Here is a 17,436-nt window from a genome sequence, read left to right on the forward strand (position 1 = left end):
TGATCCAGGCCTGGCTGGGTCTCAGCTCCCAAGAGGGGCACCCACGAGTGCCCAGACCAAGGTCTGCACCCTCCTCCAGTGACACGTCACAGCAGGGGAACGAGGGACTATGGGGCAGGAAGGGATGTGTCCCAGGAGAGTGTGTCTGTAGCTGGCTTTGCTCCCCGGCTAGCAAGGGCAGCAGCAGCCCTACCACCTACTGGAGGCGCTGGGGATCCCAGGCCGCCAAGGGGCCTCATCAAGGGATTCCCGGGCATGGCCTGTAACCCGACTAAGGACTAGATAGAGCCTCAAGAGCCTTCCCCCCGCCCATCACCCCCCACCCCCGGGTCTCAGGACCTGGCTGCCTTTCCTTTGGTGTTCTGAGTCAGCGCCAGGAAGCCCACGACAGAGGGCAGGAAGAAGCCACAGACCTGTGAGGAGGCTCTGGTCCCAGGTACTGATTCTGCGGTGAGGGCGCAGCAGGCTCTGAAGCCCCTGCATACGGGCCAGGTCACCTGCTGTCTCCAGGCCCCTCAGATACCACAGAACAGGGACATTCACACCTAGGTGAGCAGCACTAGGGCGCTACCCATCAGGCCCATCAGGCCATAATGGCCACAGGGGGGGGGGGGGGGTTTGCTGGTGGGGGAAGGGACCCTTCCAGAGCCTTTGGTGCGCTCGTAGGTTGGGAAGGTCTGGCTGGTCTCCACACTCGAAAAGCCCTGCTCTGTTGCCAGAGGTAGGACACTGATGGCTCCAAAAGCCTCCTGTCTGTCCTTGCCTAGAGGTACCTGGGAGACCCTGGGTGTCCTTAACCCGACTTCTCCTAGAAGCGCCCACTGCCTGCTTGCTGCTCAGGCTTCTCTCCACCTGGCAGACCCTTACACTTCTAAGCCTCTGAGGCCAGACCAAGCCTTGCCTCCCTCCCGGTCATGCCACCCTTAGAGTTACCCCCGAGAGCCAAGCCGAAATGTGGCTTGCTTCCTCCCACCCTAACCCAAGGCCGGTCCTCGGCGCACCAGAAAGGATCCAGGTACTGGCGGGTCCCCAAGGCTCCACCAGCAAGAAAGGAAGACGGGAGGTGCCCTGGGGAGCCAAGAGCCCAGGGGCGGGACCAACAGGTTCGAGCGCTGGGCGGAGCCAAGAGAGAGGGGTTGGGGTCTCTACAGGTGACAGTAGCCACCGCCCGGTCCGCGCCTCCTTCCCCGGCGGTGATTGGCAGGCGGCCCGCGCCCCGGCTCCCAGGCGACCGGCGCCCCGCGGGCGGGCGAGTAGGAGGGGGGCGCCGGCTATATATACCGCTGCTCGGCAGGGCCGGGCGCGCGGGGACCGTCCCGCCACCGTCGCAGGGTCGTTCGCTCCCGCAGCTTCGATCCGTGCGCGGCGCGCGCGCGCGCAGGACTCGCCGGACTCACGGCCCGCGGGCCGGGATGGCGAAGCGCGGGCCGGCTATGGGGATGCTGCTGCCCGGGGTCCTGCTGACCCTGGTGGTGGCCCTAGTGGGCCGAGGGGCCGCCGCACCCAACGGCACGCGGTCCGCCGACCTGGGGCACGGCTGGGACGGCCTGGTGGCCCGCTCCCTGGCACGCCTGCCGGTGGCCGCGCAGCCCCCGCAGGCATCGGCCCGCAGCGGCGCAGGGGACTACCTGCTCGGCCTCAAGAGGCTGCGGCGGCTCTACTGTAACGTGGGCATCGGATTCCACCTGCAGGTGCTGCCCGACGGCCGCATCGGCGGCGTGCACGCGGACACCGGCGACAGTGAGTGGGCTGGGGCGCGCCGGGAGGGTGGGGACCCGGGTAACGGCCCCACAGGGACCGTGGGGACTCCCCTCGGACGGGAGGGCGGCGAGCGCACCCGGCGGCCGGGCCCCGCCTCCCGCCCTCGGAAGCCTGGGCTCCCGGTGCCGAATTCCAGCGCCTTCGCCCGCCGGCACCCACGGGAGCCTGGGACAAGCGCCCAGACCGAGGCCGGGCTCGGGGGCGCAGACAGGACAGACGGGAGACGGGCTTTTGACGCTCGCGTTGGGGACGCAGGGTTTCTCGCCCCCATTGGCCCCGACATCGAGGTCCAGAGAGGCTCACAGTCGCAGGCTCTGGGTGGGCCCAGGGTCACCTACGCTTTTCTGACCTGCGTTCCCCCTCCCCCCTCCCCCTAGGCCTTCTGGAGCTGTCTCCGGTGCAGCGGGGCGTGGTGAGCATCTTCGGAGTGGCCAGCCGGTTCTTCGTGGCCATGAGCAGCCGGGGCAAGCTCTTCGGTGTGGTGAGTGTCCGGGGGGGGGGGGGGCCGGCGGGGTGGGCGCCTGCGGGGGGGGGGGGGGCAGCGGGCAAGGCTAGCGTAATTGTAAACCCCCCACCCACCCACCCCCACACACACTTGTGTCTGGAGCGGCAGTGTGGGGTCGCCAGGTCTCAAGGTTTGGCCGGAGGCAGGCTGGGTTTCCAGACCGACGGGACCACCCCTCCCTTATTCCTGCCGGCTCTGAGTGGCTTACTTACTAACCCAAGGAGAGGAGCAGAGGGGGGTCCCAGCAGGCAGGACACGCGGCGGCGGGAGAGGCCAGGTTGATAGCGCCAAGGCAGCTGAGCTCTACGCTCCTCCTAGCGGGGCCTTCTCACCTCCGCCAAGCCTGGGACAGTCTTGACACCCTGCCTGCCTCCCCAACTCTTGGACACCCCCACCCCACCCCACCCCGGCTGCAACCGACTCACCCCCCGTGTCCTCTCTCCCAGCCTTTCTTTACCGACGAGTGCAAATTCAAAGAGATACTTCTCCCCAACAACTACAACGCCTACGAATCGTACGTGTACCCCGGCATGTTCATGGCCCTCAGCAAGAACGGGCGGACCAAGAAGGGCAACCGCGTGTCGCCTACCATGAAGGTAACCCATTTCCTTCCCAGACTGTGACCCTCCGGAGCCCCGCCTCAGCCTCGGAAGCACACCCCACCCCTCAGGAGGAGCACTTTCTCTCTCTGGAGAACTGTTTGCAAAAACAGGTGTAAGATATTTAAATTAATTATTTAAATATGTATATACGGACAGCCAATTATTTATAATTCTGTGTATTTTCACCTTCTGGGGGAAAACGACCAAAGGAACAAACAAATCAGACGCAGCTCGGACTTTTTTTTTTTTTTCTGGTTCAGCGGGATGAACTTCCTTCACTGTCAAAGTCTAGGCTGTGCCGCTATTTCATGCGTCGAGTCTCTAAAACTTTGTGACATCAGATTTCAAGGGTGTCTTGGCCTCTTCTGTGTCTGGAAAGGCCTGCCTGGGACCTCTGAGCCAGTGACGGGAGGACCCTGGGCTCTCTCCTTCTGTCGGGGAGCCAGCGTCCGGCAGCAGCCGCTCCCTCACTCAGCTCCCTTTGGTATGAACCCGGTCGGATCGGTTTACTCCAGGGACAGAAGTGCGTCCTGGAAGTCCTCCCGCCTCTGTTTTTAGATCTCCAAGAACTGATCTTTGAACTCTCTTGCAGTCAATCTTCTTCAACCTACCGGATGAGAGACCCTTAGGCAACTTTATAAACTCCTGCTTGCCTTTTTTGGACTGGTCAACAGGGCATGTGGCTTGTAGCCATTGGAACTTTGTCAATTGCCTGGGAAGGGACAAGGAGGTGTGTGTGTGTGTGTGTGCGCGCGCGCGAGCCACGACTCAAACCCTAGGAATGAAATTCTGTTTTGTGATAGAGGATATGACAGAATACATTGTCAGGATATAACAGAATGGATTTTGCAGAATTCAAACTGGGGGAAAAAAACAGGCTCCCCTGAATTTGGGGGCGCTTTGTGCTGGAACTCCATCATTTGAGGGTGAGCTGTCCTTGCCACCCTGGGCAGCACTCCTGTGCTGTCCCAGGGTGAACACATTCTCTTCCCATCTACCTCAGAGTTCCTGGGTCCCTGGTGACCACACAGAAGGCTCTGCTGAGTGCGTCCGCCTGCTTCTCCTCCCCATGTAGCATCCCGCGCCCCGCTGGACTCTTGTCACGTTCCAGCTATCTTTACCCAATGATTTACTTTTAGTAAGGGGTATTCATGGTGAAAATATGTGCGGCCAGCTGTCGGAGTGCACTGTATGGTCACTAAGTCAAGTAACCCTTATACTTTTCTTTATATATTTTACGAATGTAACCCCTGTCGCTCAGACCAAGATGGAAGAGCGTGGTTGGCGGCATTTAAAAAAAAAAGGGGGGGTGGCTGAGGTGAGGGAGAACATTTAATTTTAATGAATGACTCTTTGGAGTTTATACAAAATGACCTTAGCTCCTTCAGTGGATGCCCCGAATGCTTCTCCCCAAAGATGTTAAGGCGCTGCTGGATGGCTTCTGAGCCGCCTCCCGAATTAACTTTATGGGAGGCTACAGACAGCAAGACGGGGGGGGGGGGGGGGGGATCTGATTGGCATTTTTTTGTCTTTCACATTCCTGTAGAAAACTCTTTGTTTGAATGCTAATCGGATACTTAAAATACTATTCTGTACCAAGGCCCAAGAAGGAAGAAGCCACGCCCCAAAGCTGAGGTTGGAGCACATCCCAAACTTCCCTTTCTGTCTGGTGGCTTACAGGACAATACAGATTTTGTGTTTTGTTTTGTTGTTTAAAAAAAAAAAACAGGCCCTAGACTCCGAGAGTGTTCAGGAGAAGGTAGTTGAAGGTCTTTTGTTTCTTTTTGTTACTTTTAAAAGACTGGGTCTAGTAGCCCAGGCTGGCCCTGAACTTTCTGTGTTGAAAGAGGATGACCTTGACTTTCTGATCCTCTCCCCCCACCACACACACCCTGCTTCCCAAGTGCGAGATCACAGGCATGCCCACAGATTGAAATTGGTGCCTGCCAGGCCACTCAATAGAGCTAGGTCTCCCTCCTTTTTTTTGGGGGGGGGGGGTGGGATCGGGCTTTATTCAGTAGCCCAGGCTGGCCTCCTCCTGGAGTCAACCAAGTGCCGAGACTGCAGGTGGAAGGCATCTGCCCTGCTCTCAGGGTTTCTTAGGAGCTGTGTTGCCTGGGGCAGGCTGCGGACCTCTCTGTCCGCCTGTGCCAGGAGACAAGGCTGTACCTTTGGAGTTTTGTTGCTGGGATGAGTCTGAATCCGCCCCCTGTTACCGAGTCGGTCTGTAGTTGATACAGGCGTCGACCCGGAAATCGTATGTGCTGTGCACAGTGGATGCCCCATCCAAAAGAAGCATTCAATCATGTATCGAGAGCCCCTGGGGACTGATGGGGACGGTCGGGAAAGATATTAAAATGGCAATGTGTCATTTTAATAAACGTGTCTGGATGCACCCGTGTCTGCTTCGTCTTTTTCTATCTGCAGCTGCGCAGGGTGGGATGGGGAGCCAGCTGTGTCTACACAAATGTGGCCTTGAGCAGACCTGGAGGGAAAAGACGTCACAAAGTTTGACCACATCCTAGCATCTCTCCCTCAGTGGGCTCTTGCTGCCTCCTCCCTCGTCACTAACCCGGGTGTGTGGGTCTGTGCCCACAGCCTTGATGAGCATAGCTACCGGAGCATGTGTTCCTCCAGGAAGCACTGTGGGGCAGAAACTATGGCTAGGGTGAGAGCCATCAACAGATGGTACATGGTGAGGTCTGACCTAAGCTAACGGCTCTCAGTGAGGCGATAGGATCAACTCATAAGTCATAAGAGATACCAGGTCACAGATTTCCACTGTTTTGTACAGTTTTTGTTCCCTTATTTTCAGAGACATCCCACCAGGCATGTATTCTGGTCTGGCCTCAGACTCGATCCTTATGCTTTATCCTCTCAGATTCTAAGATAATGGGTTTGTACCTCCACACCTGGCTGAAATTGTGTCTTACTTTTCCTTATATATTTATATGAAGCCTGTCTGTATCAGGCTATTTTAAAATATTTTCAGGTTTTTTTGTTTGTTTTGCTTTTTGTTTTTAAAATTGGAACCCTAGCCCACAGTGGAGTATGAGACACTGTCTCTAAAAACCCAAGTAGGTGTCTGGATGGCAGCAGCGCACACCTTTGAGTCCGGCACTCCAGAGACAGAGGTAGGCAGATCTCTGGGTTCTAGGACAGTCAGGGATAAGCAGAGAAATCCTGTCTTGGAAAAACCAACAAGTAGGGGCTAGGATGTAGCTCAGTGGGAACAGAGCACGTCCCAAGCACACAGAAAGCCGTGGCTTACGTCCCCACATTACATACCCAGGGTGTGGTGGTGTATTCCTGCCATCCCAGCTTTTGGGAGGTGAAAGCCGAAGGATCCTAAAGTCAAGGTGATCTTCCACTACACTGAGTTTGGGCTATTCGGGGTTTACGTGAGAGCCTGTCTCAATAATAACAGTAGTAGTAGGAATGGTGATTAGGGAGGGCAGCCTACATGTTCCCATGCCAGGCACAGGGTGGATCCCAGAGAGACACCTCAAGCATGGTCCTGCCTGGCTCTGGAGGGCCTGCCTGGTCCATTCAGACACCCAGGGCTTAAGGCACCCCATGACAGTACCCCAAGAGACTGGCACAGGTGTTATTCATAGATGATCAGAAACAACTAGAATCTTGAGCTTCCCCCTGTCCTGTTGGCTCCTGGGGTCCTCAGCAAGACTGTTACAGCCAAGCAAGGTGACCATCTTTGGTCTACCGGTGCTTTTGGATTGGCTACCTCCAGCACAGAGGGATTATGGGGGCTGGGGAGAGGAAGAGACATTATTAGTACTTGTGGCAGGCACTGAGTGGAGCTGAGTGTGTCTTTGTTTTCCTGTGTTTATTTGTTGTATATGGGCTTCAGGGTAGGACCTGTGCATGGAGAGAACAACTTATAAAACTCAGTTCTTGGTCAGGCATGACGGCATACATCTTTAATCCCAGCACTCAGAGGCAGAGGCAAGTGGATCTCTGTGAGTTTGAGGCCAGCCAGGGCTACATATTGAGTTCCAGGCCAGCCAAGTGCGTCCCTGTCTTTTATTCGTTCATTTATTTATTTGTTTGTTTGTTTGTTTGTTTATTGCCTTTTATCACACTCAGGACACCCATCAGGTTTGGCTACTGCCTTTGTCCACTGAGTCATTTCACTGGCCCTGGTCTTAGGGTTGTTCTTAGTTTGTTGTTGTTTTGTTTGAAACAGGCTCTCACTATGTAGACCAGGCTAGCCTTAAACTCCCAGAGATCTGCCTGCCTCTGTCTCTGGAATGCTAGGATTAATGACATGCACCACCACACCTGGAGAAAACAGGTGCACAGAGCACACTAGCACAAGTTATGTGGTCCATTTTCTCAAATTTGGGGGAAATTGCACTGGGCAGTACATCTGGAGTGCAGTGGATGAGCCTGGGGCCCCCGCCTCCCCTTCTTACTGGAAACTGTCAAGTGTTCAGGAATAACTGTCCCAATAGAGACTTCGTTCTGGTGACAATGGCTGGGAGAGAAGCCAGTGGGCACGCTGAGCTGTGGGCCACCTGAAGCTGCCCGAGGGACTGCATGGTACCACCCAGTCGGGGCTCCACATAGCCAGACTGGTGGTGCTAGAGTGTGGGGGAGGGGGGGAGACACACCAAGGTCGTGGTCAGCTGAGGCTGGTTCTACCTTCACCTCCCTGAGTGCTGTGGCATCCATCTCTGGAGGAGTTGGGAAAGCATGTGACTCAGGCAGGAGATAGCACCTGGCAGGTGGAACATGCAGGGCTTGCTGGTCCTTGGGTGTTCTGGAAGAAGTAGAATCTATCACCGTGGTTAAAGGACCCCTCGTAGCCTGTGAAACTGTCAGGGGCCCTGGGAAGCTGGCCAAACCCGGAGCATCCCTTTCTAAACAGCCTGCATGCATGTGCCCCAGGCTCTCTGGAGTCCTGGACAGGACGACAGTGTCAGGCATAGCTCTGTCAGCTGCCCCTTCTGCTCTCCTCTCTAGGCATCTGTGACCCTCTGCTTCACATTACCTTTGCCAGAAACATCTGTCTGTGACTTCCTAGGCAGGTCACTCTCGATGTTCTGAGCCTCTACAGGGCTGGACACCTAAGGTTCTGTGTCTGGTGTCTCAGGAGGAAGTAGAGCCATACAGAGCAGCCACGAGAGGCGAGTGCTCTGGTAAGATCCCTCCCTGAGCCTGAATCTTACATCATGACCGCTCAGGTTAGTCAGGCTGTGTCTTAGAAAAACAAACCAGAAATCCAGCAGTGGGGAAGTAGAGGTTAAGAGGCTCATGAGCTCAAGGTCATCTTCCTGTACAGTGAGTTGGTGGCCAGCCAGGGCTTACACACCTGTGGTCCCTTCACTCAGGTGCTAGAGGCAGGAAGAAGAGGAATTCAAGGTCACCCAGGGCTACCTAGTAAGTTGAAGGCCAGCCTGGGCTACATGAGAGCTTGTATGAAAGACCAAAAATTGAAAAAGGAACTTTAAGGGTTACTATACTCTGAGAATCTTTCTGGCATTGGCTCCTGGGTGGCTAATTCTGTGTCAGCCCAATTCTGTTGTTCTGAGGACAAGTGGAACATGCAGGGTTTGCTGGTCTTTGGGTGTTTGGAAGAAGTAGAGCCTATTGCTGTGATTAAATACCCTGACTGAGGCAGCTTAGGAAAGGAAAGGGTTTATTCTGCTTCCAAGTCCAGTCCATGAGAGAAGGGAGAAGTCAGGACATGAAGGCACAAGCTTGAAGGCAAGCCTTCTTGCTTTTTCACACAGCATTCCCTCTAACAAAAAACTCACAGCCAAGGAAATGCAGCAGGAACCATGGAGGGTTAGCTGCCTGCTGACTCCCTCTCAGGCTCATGTTTAGCTAGCTGGGTTTTTTGTTTTTGTTTTTGAACAGGGTTTCTCTGTGTAGCCCTGCTAGCACGGAATTCCCTCTGTAGAGCAGGCTGGCCTCAAACTTGCAGAGATGTGCCTGCCTCTGTCTCCTGAGTGCTGGAATTAAAGGTGTGTACCACACCAGGCTAGATTTTTTTTTCTTAAATGTATATATGTGTATGAGTAGGAACAGGGGTTCAAGGTCGTCTTTAACTACAAATGGAGAAGCCTAGGCTACATGAGATCTTGTCAAGAAAGAAAGAAAAAGAAAGGAAGGAAGGAAGGAAGGAAGGAAGGAAGGAAGGAAGGAAGGAAGGAAGAGGAAGGAAGGAAGGAAGGAAGGAAGGAAGGAAGGAAGGAAGGAAGGAAGGAAGGAAGGAGATAGGAGGGAGTAAACACTTTAGTCTCTGAACTTGGTAAACAGAATGAAGAAGATCTATACGAGTTTGAGGCAACTCTGGTGTGCATAGTGAATTCCAGGCCCAGCCAGCCCTGGCTATGTAGTGAGACCCTGTCTCAATATAAAATAAAATAGGAAGAAGAAAAGAAAAGAATTTGGAGAAAGATTCAGGCTGCTATAGCAGAGCTCCATGGGCAGTGGGTTTGGGGTTTTTTTTGTTGTTATTTTGGTTTGGTTTGGCTTTTTGTGACAGGGTTTCTCTGTGTAGCCTTGGCTGTCCTGAACTTGCTTTGTAGACCAGGCTGGCCTCGAACTCACAGAAATCTGCCTGCCTCTGCCTCCCTGAGTACTGGGATTACAGGCATGACCCACTGCACAGGCTCTGGGGCAGTGGTTTTGAAAGCCAACATCCGTTGTCCCATTTCCTTGAGCTGGAAATTCACAGCTGTGCTACCTACCTTGGAACTGTCTCCTCACTCCACAGCTCCCAGACTGTCTTCTCTCTGTATCCGAATATGTCTGTGCCCTGATCTCTACCTATAAGGACATGAGCCCTGTGGGATCAGGTCCCACAATAGTGACCCCGTCTTATCTCATTCTAAGCTACTGTGGGTTAGGCTTCCAGCAACAGATTTGGAGACACAGTCCCCTATAACAAAGCCTTCTTACTACGAGCAGTGTGAGGACATTGTAAAACACAGAGTCACCCACTGGCCTCTCCTCCAGCCATCAGAGCTTGATATCCTGTCCACATCCCAAGTTAGAAAGTGTGGAGTGAAGGGCACACTTGTGAAGATGGGTGAGGCAGCAAGGCCCTCAACACTTTGACGCAGGCCAGCCTGGACCAGCCATGAAAACAGGTTCAGGCCCAAGAGGACAGTGTCCCCAGACCTGCCTTGGTGTGGTGACACCTTTCTTCCCATTCTCCAGGGAGTCCCTGACTCTTCCAACACTCTTGCCTCCAGAGGATGTGGGTTTACAGAGGGGCAGGCAAGTCTGGAGAAGAGTCCAGCCCTCCAAAGGCTCTTTGAACCCTCCAGAGCCAGGCTTATTTGTACTTCAGAGCTAATGTCATTCATTAGGTTACTTTTGCCAGGAGAACATGCCAAAGGCCTCAAATAGCTCTTAATTACCTTCCAGATGAACAGCAGGGCAATGAGAGTCTAACCTGGGTTGTGCCTCCCTCAGACTCAGAAGCTCAGGGGGTTCCACAAAGATCCAGGAGCCTGGGTCCCAGCTTGGCTGAAAGACCCAGGAAAGGCAGGCACTGAGGTTCAGTGTCTACCTCCCCACCGGAATCCTCCCACCCACCGCAGGTAGAGGCTGCAATGGATGTCCAAGCCCTGTCATCCCAGTATCTCCTGGGGCCTAGCAGGCTAGGGCTTGTGAGTGTCTGAAATGGGAGGTGAAAGAGATCCCCGAATGTCTGGGGCTCATCCATGCTGAGCAGGGCGCTGAGGACCTGTGTGTTTCCCGTGGAGATGCCACTGGCTGATGGCTCTGAAAAACACAAACCTAACTTTCTCATGGCTCTGGCAGCCAGCAGTTGGCAGCAGGGTGGGCAGGGCATGTCCCCTCCCCAGATCCAGAGCAGATTCTTTCTTGCCTCCTACACTGCCTGGGCTCCAGGCAGTGGGTGATGGTGGCTGTCCCTCGGTGCCTGCTCTATCCCCCCTCCTCTACTCTGGAAGGGCACCTGATTCTAGATTTAGGTCCGCTCAGAGCCCAGGATGATCCTCTTGAGAACTTTAGCTATGTTGTCTCCGCAGAGACCCCATTTCCAAGGAAGGTGCCAGAAGCCAGAAGGTAGACATGTCTTTTGCAGGGAGGGGAGACAGCAGGGTGTTCACATTCTGCTTCCTATACCTAGGGAAGCACTGTCCATCCCAGCTTCACAAGCTTTGGCTGGGCTGTGCATGGAACAGGCCTCTCATGGGACTGGCCTTTCAGTCCTGTCCAGTGCGGTAGACCAGGCACAGGGGACAGAGCAGCTGGCCCAGTGTGGAAGGGTCTGGGATTTGAGCAGGGACATCACCTTACTCAAATGGATCTCTCAACAGTGGACTCAGGAGGACCAGAGTGAGCCCTGACAGCTCTCCCTGTCCAGCAGGGCCCCAGGGCCTTTGCACTTCACTACTCACAAGCTCCCTTTCCTGAGCCCTGCTGAAGCAGGCCTGCCAAGCCCACACAGCTATCTTTTTCCTCTTTATGTCCACGCTACAGACTCTGTGCCTGTAAGAGTGGGCTCCCATATCGTCTGTCCACTTTGCTGAGGCACCCCCAGTGTTGGAAGAAAGAACCAGGATGCAGGAAGGACAGGACAAATGTTTGTGGAGTGAATGAGTGAGAGTGAACAGGAGGCCAAGGATCCGGTCCCAGGCAGCTCAGGTCTGGGGAAGTACCTTCTAAACTTTGCCTTCCTTCCTGTTGGGGGTGAGGGCATAGGTTTGGGGACTCAGGGTGTCTGTTCCTGCAGAGCTGAGGTTGGCTCATTCCAGCTAGGTAAGAGTCAGGCAGCCCCCTGGGAACATTAAGCTGCCTTCACACTCGGTGCAGGGGTCGGGCTCACCGTTTGCTGGTGTGTGCAGTGCCCAACTAGGGCCCTTTTGGTGAGAAATGTGCATTTTCACGCAACTTGGCCCAGGAAATCCCTGGCTATTCATGTGCTAACACAGGGTCTCTGTCCCCAATGGCTGCCACAACAGGAACCAGGAGGAAGGCAGAAGGGGCTGAGGTTGGCCAGGAAGCCACCCAGGGGCCTGAGGCCTCTCTTCCATAAGCTTTTGCCCTGCAGGGAGGCCATGGGTGTCAGATCTCTGATTCTTCACACTCATTTTTGGGCCTTAGTTGTTCCAACCAGCGTGTCACATGGTGCTCAGACACCCAATCAAGTCACCTGTTTTCAGCCCCAGTTTAGCTGTTGACAGCAACCAGGTCCGAGAGCCAGCGGCTGTCAACAGTCAAGGTCTGAGAGAAATGGCCTCCAGTCTGCAGCACCGTCCCTCCCACCACTGTCAGAGCTAACTCAAAATGGCCTTCCAGCTCCCTCACAAGCTGCTGTCAGTCATCCCAGCACTCAGGACACTGAGACAGAATGTTCAGGAATCTGAGGTCATCCTCAGCTACCTAGCGAGTTGGGAGCTACCCTGGGCTACATACGACCCTGCTTCAAAACTAAGTGACAGGCCAAGCATGTTCGGAGTCACCATGGGACACTCTTACGCTAACAGGTTGCTTGGGTTATCAGAGGCCCCGTGGCCCCGACGCAGCCCCGCTTCCTGATCTCCCCCCCCACACACACACACACAGGAAGTTGTTTCTCAGCTCTTCTTTCTGGAGCCACAAGGATTCTCCCACGCTCCTGTTACAGGGATTGTATTGCTGAGGGACAGTGACCCTCCCATTGGGGCTAGAAGTGGTGAGAAGCCTGGCTGGGACTTTAGTCATGGCTGAGAGGCTGTGCTGATGTTCACAGGAACATGGGAGGGATTGAAAGGTGCCTCCAGCATGGGCACATGGGCAAGGCAGCCAGTGGTGCCCAGTCTGAGGCCCTTCGCATCACTTTTACCTCCTGTGATCTCCTCCCTCAGTAAGGAAGGCTGGTCACCACCCTGTCCTGTCCCTGCAGGGGTTTAGAGTCCTGTCCTACCTGAGCTATGGTTCTCATGGATGCTCTTGAGGCTGACACTGTATGCATTGCCTGCAGAGCACGTTCCACCGTTCTGCTTTTCTGGGGTTCATTCAGCTTGTGACTGTGATGAGCTGAGGAGTGGCCGCACCTGCTCTCAGAGTAGGGCCTGAGCTCCTGGCAGCGAACTGGCGGTAAGAGAAAAATAAGAAAATGAGGCATTGTCTTAGAAGGTAGTGAGATGTCAGGAAAGGAGAGAGAGGGCTTCTGGGGAATGCTCAGGGTGCCGGATGGCCAGGAAAATACCGGGCTTTGAGGCAAAGCTCCAGGAAGCCTTGCTCAGAAGGCATCTGGAAGCCGGGGGAGGGAGCGGAGGAAGGGTCATCAAGAGCTTCCAGGGTGAGCAAGGCAGGCTGAGTGGACGGCATGGGGGAGTAAGGCTGGGGACTGGATTGGAAAAGCTCCAGGACAGCAGTGGGGAAGGATATTGAGGTGACAGGAAGAGGCCAACGGTCTAGGGGACACTGCAAGCCCTGAACTCCTGCTAGGAGCGAAGCTGGAGTTGCCGGGCTGTTTGAAGCAGGACAGGGGCCTTGGTTACTTGGTAGGCAGAGTTTGCCCTGAGACCAGGCTGTGGGGTCAGGACACTGAGACCAGCCTGGTTCCCTGGAAGGAGCGGGGAAGAGAAAATGAGAAGTGCAGGGACGCGAGTAGGGAGCATGAGCATGCCAGACTTAACAAGTAGTCCCCCCAATCCCCATACAACCCCGCCCGCTGCTCTGCCCCAGTTTGGTCGTGGGGACCAAGCTGCTTCAGCTCAGAATGGCGTTTGTTTGTTTCCTTGAAGTGAGCAGTTTATTTTCCAGCTTATAACAGGCACCCACCTCCCTTGTCATGAGCTCACACACTGAAGAAAGAACGCCAGGAATTTCCCAGCAGGACAAGGGCCCATAGGCTGCTTGCCTCTCAGTCAGGCATCTCCATCCGGCCCCCTCATCCCTGGCAGCCCAGCACCCTGAGGCTCAGAGCCAGCTGCAGCCTCAAGGGAGGCCCCCAGGGTCCCTACAGAGCTGATTCTGGACTCCGCCATCTACGTTTGCCTTTTGAGGGATCCTTGGAAAGATCCCTCAGTCACCAGGCAGTCAGCCTCCAGCTTGGCGGTGGCTACCAGCAAGCAGGGACCCTCACATTGATCCCAGGCTTCAGGCCATCAGCTGAGTGCTCAGGACCCTGATAGGACAAGACTCGACAGGCAAAGGGAGGGTGACGAGCTGAAGCTGGGGTACCCCTGTCCCCCAAAAGAGAAGCCTTCGCATCTCTGTAGTATAATCTTGGACAAATCACTTAATCCCTGTCTTCTGTGCTCTGTCCAGCTACAAAACAGTACTTAGGTGGCTTGGGACCCCTAATTAAGCCAGCTGGCATGGTCCTAGGGGCTTCAGATGAAAGGCTGATTGAAGTACAAAGCCTTGTCCCTGTGAGGCACTCCCTGGCCCAGGCAGGGCTGCAGGCTCGCAAAGGAGGGAGAGGGGTACTATACTTTGAGAGAAGGCTGGGCCTCGGGGCCATTCACACAAGGTGAGGACAATTTCAGGCTCTGAGAGGTGTCTCTGAGCTGCACTCTCCAAAGCCACCCCTTTTCTGTCCCCTCACTTTGCCTCCAGCAGAGACTCTGAAATTACAGCGTATATACCATCACTGGCTATGGACACCTGCCCTAGACTAGCATTTGAAGCTCTGACATATGGGCCTGGCTGACCTGAAGTGCTGTCCCCAGTTAGAGCCACCCCTGCCGCAGTGTTCTCTGGATCAGGTGGCCTGACGCCTGCTCCTTCCTAATTCCTGCTGTCTTTTGAAGCCAGTTTAAGACTATCCTTGGCCTCATGGCAAGTTCAAGATCAGCATGAGCTACACGAGACCCTGTCTTAAAACACTCCAAACTCAAACAAAGTAACTGTTTTGGAAAGAGAGCTGAAAGTGGTGGCACACACCTGTGATCCCAGCTGCTGGGGGTGGGGGGCACTGAAACAGGAGGATTTAGAAACTGAGACCTGGGCTACAGTTGGAGAGCCTTTCTTTATTAAAAAAAAGAAAAGAAAAGAAACAAAAAGGAAAGAGAAAAAATAATGCCATGCATGGTGGCACACACCCTTAAATCAGCACTCCTTAGGCAGAGGTAGGTGGATCTCCGTTAGTTCAAGGTTAACCTGGTCTACATAGTGAGTTTAAGGCCCGCCAGAACTGCACAGTAACACCCTGACTCAAACACAACAGCAGCAACAAAAAGACAAAAAAGAAGGGAGGGAAAGAAAGCCGGTGCAGGGCAGGAGGAGTAGACAAAACAGGCGGCTGCATCTGACGGGAAAGGGAAGGTACTTAAAAGGTGGGAGCTACGCTCAGATCCTATCAGTACCTGGCTCACAGAGGGCTTTCCTGGGCACACCTGTGGGCCCAGGCCCAATCTTTCTTTTATTTGAAAAAAAAAAAAAAAAAATCATGCAACATATAACTCCCGGAAGAGGCCAGGGACGCAGGAGTCCCGCCCACGGAGCCCAGGTGCTTCTGGGGAACTGAGTGGTTCTGTCCAGTGCCATCCGTTCACCCCAGCCACCTGGCTTCTTCCAGGAAGGGTTAGGGAGAACCAGGCCGGAGAAGCCCAGAGACCCTCCTGTTGGCCAGGGAGACAGGCTTCTCGCTTCACTCCCTTGTGACTCCATGGGGCCTCACACCTGCCAGGCACCTGTGCAGGCGCAGGCCCGTGTGAAAAGGCTGAGGGGAGGTCTGGCTCTTTGAATTGGCACCGCCTCCCCCCTGCTACCCTAGGTCTCAAGGCAGCAGGCGCTGGCTTTCCCACGTGGCTGACAGCAGGTGCTGGCTACAGGGGTCTTTTTTCTTTCTCACAGGGGCTGTGTCTTCTCCCATCCCATCACAGGCAGCCTGGGAGACCCCCGGCAGGCCCCCGGTCTGCGAGCCTGGCCTGGCCCCTGAAACAGAGAGCTGAGAACCTAACATTTCAAGAAAGAAGCTGCCAAGCCATGTTGCTCTCTACTGAAGCTTCTCATAGTGCCCAGGGCACAGACGCTCAGCGAGGCCCCTCCTGTGCTCTCCATCCTCCCCACCATCGCTTACCTCCTCCCAGCTACACTGTTCTTCCAGACTAATCTGTGATACTCCGTGTCCTTCTGCCCCTTTGCACTTGCTGATGGTTCCCTCTTTGGGGAAGGCTCCCCTCTCTTGGAGAGTTGTCTGTCCCATCTCCCCTTTGTTCCTAAACCACAACGGGGGCCAGTTCCTATCTGGTTTTCTTCAAGGCACTTGTCTGCACCCCAAGTCATCTCTCACCTAGGTGCTCCTGACGGTAACTAACAGACTCTCCCAAGCACTGAACCCCAGAGTCTCTTGTAGCACTGTCCCCATCAGAGAGCACAGAATAGAGGCTTGATAAGCATTTTTGGAAGGAATGGGTTGAGTAGGAAAATGGAGGGTTTTGGTCCCCCAAATACAGTCTCTTGCCCCATGGCTTCAATCAGGGTGGGTATGCCTCTGGCCTCAACTCTGCATTTGTTTTAAACTGATAGCAGAATTTGTAGTAATATTTACCTGAGTTAATAAACTGGAAACTGGCCAGCCGTGGCGGCACACACCTTCAAGGGAAAGGGGCACTCAAGGGAAAGAGGCAGGCAAATCTCTGTGAGTTTGGGGCCAGCCTGGTCTACAGAGTGAGTTCTATAACAGCCAGGGATACAGGGAGAAACACTGTCTCAAAGAACTAAAAACCAAACAACAACAAAAAGTCAAGCCTGATTCTTTGGAGTTAACATTCTCTGCGGTTCAGCTCAGAGACAAATAAAAAATAAAAGAGAAGGATCCTATCCCTATCCCCTCCCCCGACTCCCTGGCCTTCCCCACCCAACACCAAAGAAAGGCCCAAAGGAGCTCCCTGGGGGTTGGGGCAAGTCAAAACTAGAGAGAAAAGCAGAACCCAGTCCAGCACTGGGCCAGGGCCCCTTTGAGGCCCTTTGGGCTGTGCCCAGTGTGTCTGTGGCGAGGGCGGCACAGCCTTCCAGATGCTGCTAGAAGGACTGCCACTTCAAACGCCCAGTTCCGCCCAGCGCCTGCAAGCCTCGGGTGTATTTCAAAGGCACAGGCAGCAGAACTTTCCCTGTAATCATTAGGCCCCAACTTGCTTTTAATGGACCATTAGGGAGGATGTGATAAAGAACACTCCTGATCATTACCGTGCTCTGAAGGCCCTGGAGCCCACCTGGAGGGCCCCCCGCAGGGCAGCCACCTGCAGGGCCAGCTCTTCCTGGGAGGACACTCCAGGGAGCCAGGACCCTGGCCAGCGGTAGCCCTGGCCTGCAGTGAAAGCCATGGCCATGAAGGCCAAGGCGGCATAACCAAGAGTCACTTTCTGCTTGAGAATCCTGACTCTGCCAGCTACCTACTTAGCTGGGTCTTTTCCAAACTGTGGGCAAGAGTAACAGAGCAGCCTTCAGCTCTGTGCCAAAGCACAGGCCTTCTCACAGGTAAAACACCAAAATGAACCCTCAGTTGAATGGTGATTTCCCCCCAAATTAGAGTCCATCTAGGAAGAGCTTCAGAATGTCACCTTTGGAAGCCAGGAGTGGTGGCTCACGCATGTCATCCAACACGGGAAGACTGAGGCAGATGGATTTGGT

The 17,436-nt window shown here is 54.6% G+C and overlaps 1 protein-coding gene across 1 annotated transcript; it reads left to right on the plus strand.

The window, feature by feature from the left end:
- The first annotated feature begins 1,412 nt into the window (after window positions 1-1,412).
- Window positions 1,413-2,889, plus strand: Fgf4 (fibroblast growth factor 4). Its single transcript, XM_055614777.1, has 3 exons — window positions 1,413-1,740; window positions 2,139-2,242; window positions 2,713-2,889. The coding sequence occupies exons 1-3, from the start codon at window positions 1,413-1,415 to the stop codon at window positions 2,887-2,889; spliced, it is 609 nt and encodes a 202-aa protein (XP_055470752.1).
- Window positions 2,890-17,436: the final 14,547 nt, after the last annotated feature.

The sequence above is a fragment of the Psammomys obesus genome, unplaced genomic scaffold (genome assembly GCF_907164565.1).
Source record: "Psammomys obesus unplaced genomic scaffold, mPsaObe1.curated_primary_1811, whole genome shotgun sequence".
Classification (NCBI taxonomy): Eukaryota; Metazoa; Chordata; class Mammalia; order Rodentia; family Muridae; genus Psammomys; species Psammomys obesus.

Coding starts and splice junctions, on each gene's coding strand:
- Fgf4 (XM_055614777.1), top strand. CDS start 1,413: ATGGCGAAGCGCGGGCCGGCTATGGGGATGCTGCTGCCCGGGGTCCTG. Junction 1,741..2,138: donor GCACGCGGACACCGGCGACA/GTGAGTGGGCTG, acceptor CCCTCCCCCTAG/GCCTTCTGGAGCTGTCTCCG. Junction 2,243..2,712: donor GGGGCAAGCTCTTCGGTGTG/GTGAGTGTCCGG, acceptor CCTCTCTCCCAG/CCTTTCTTTACCGACGAGTG.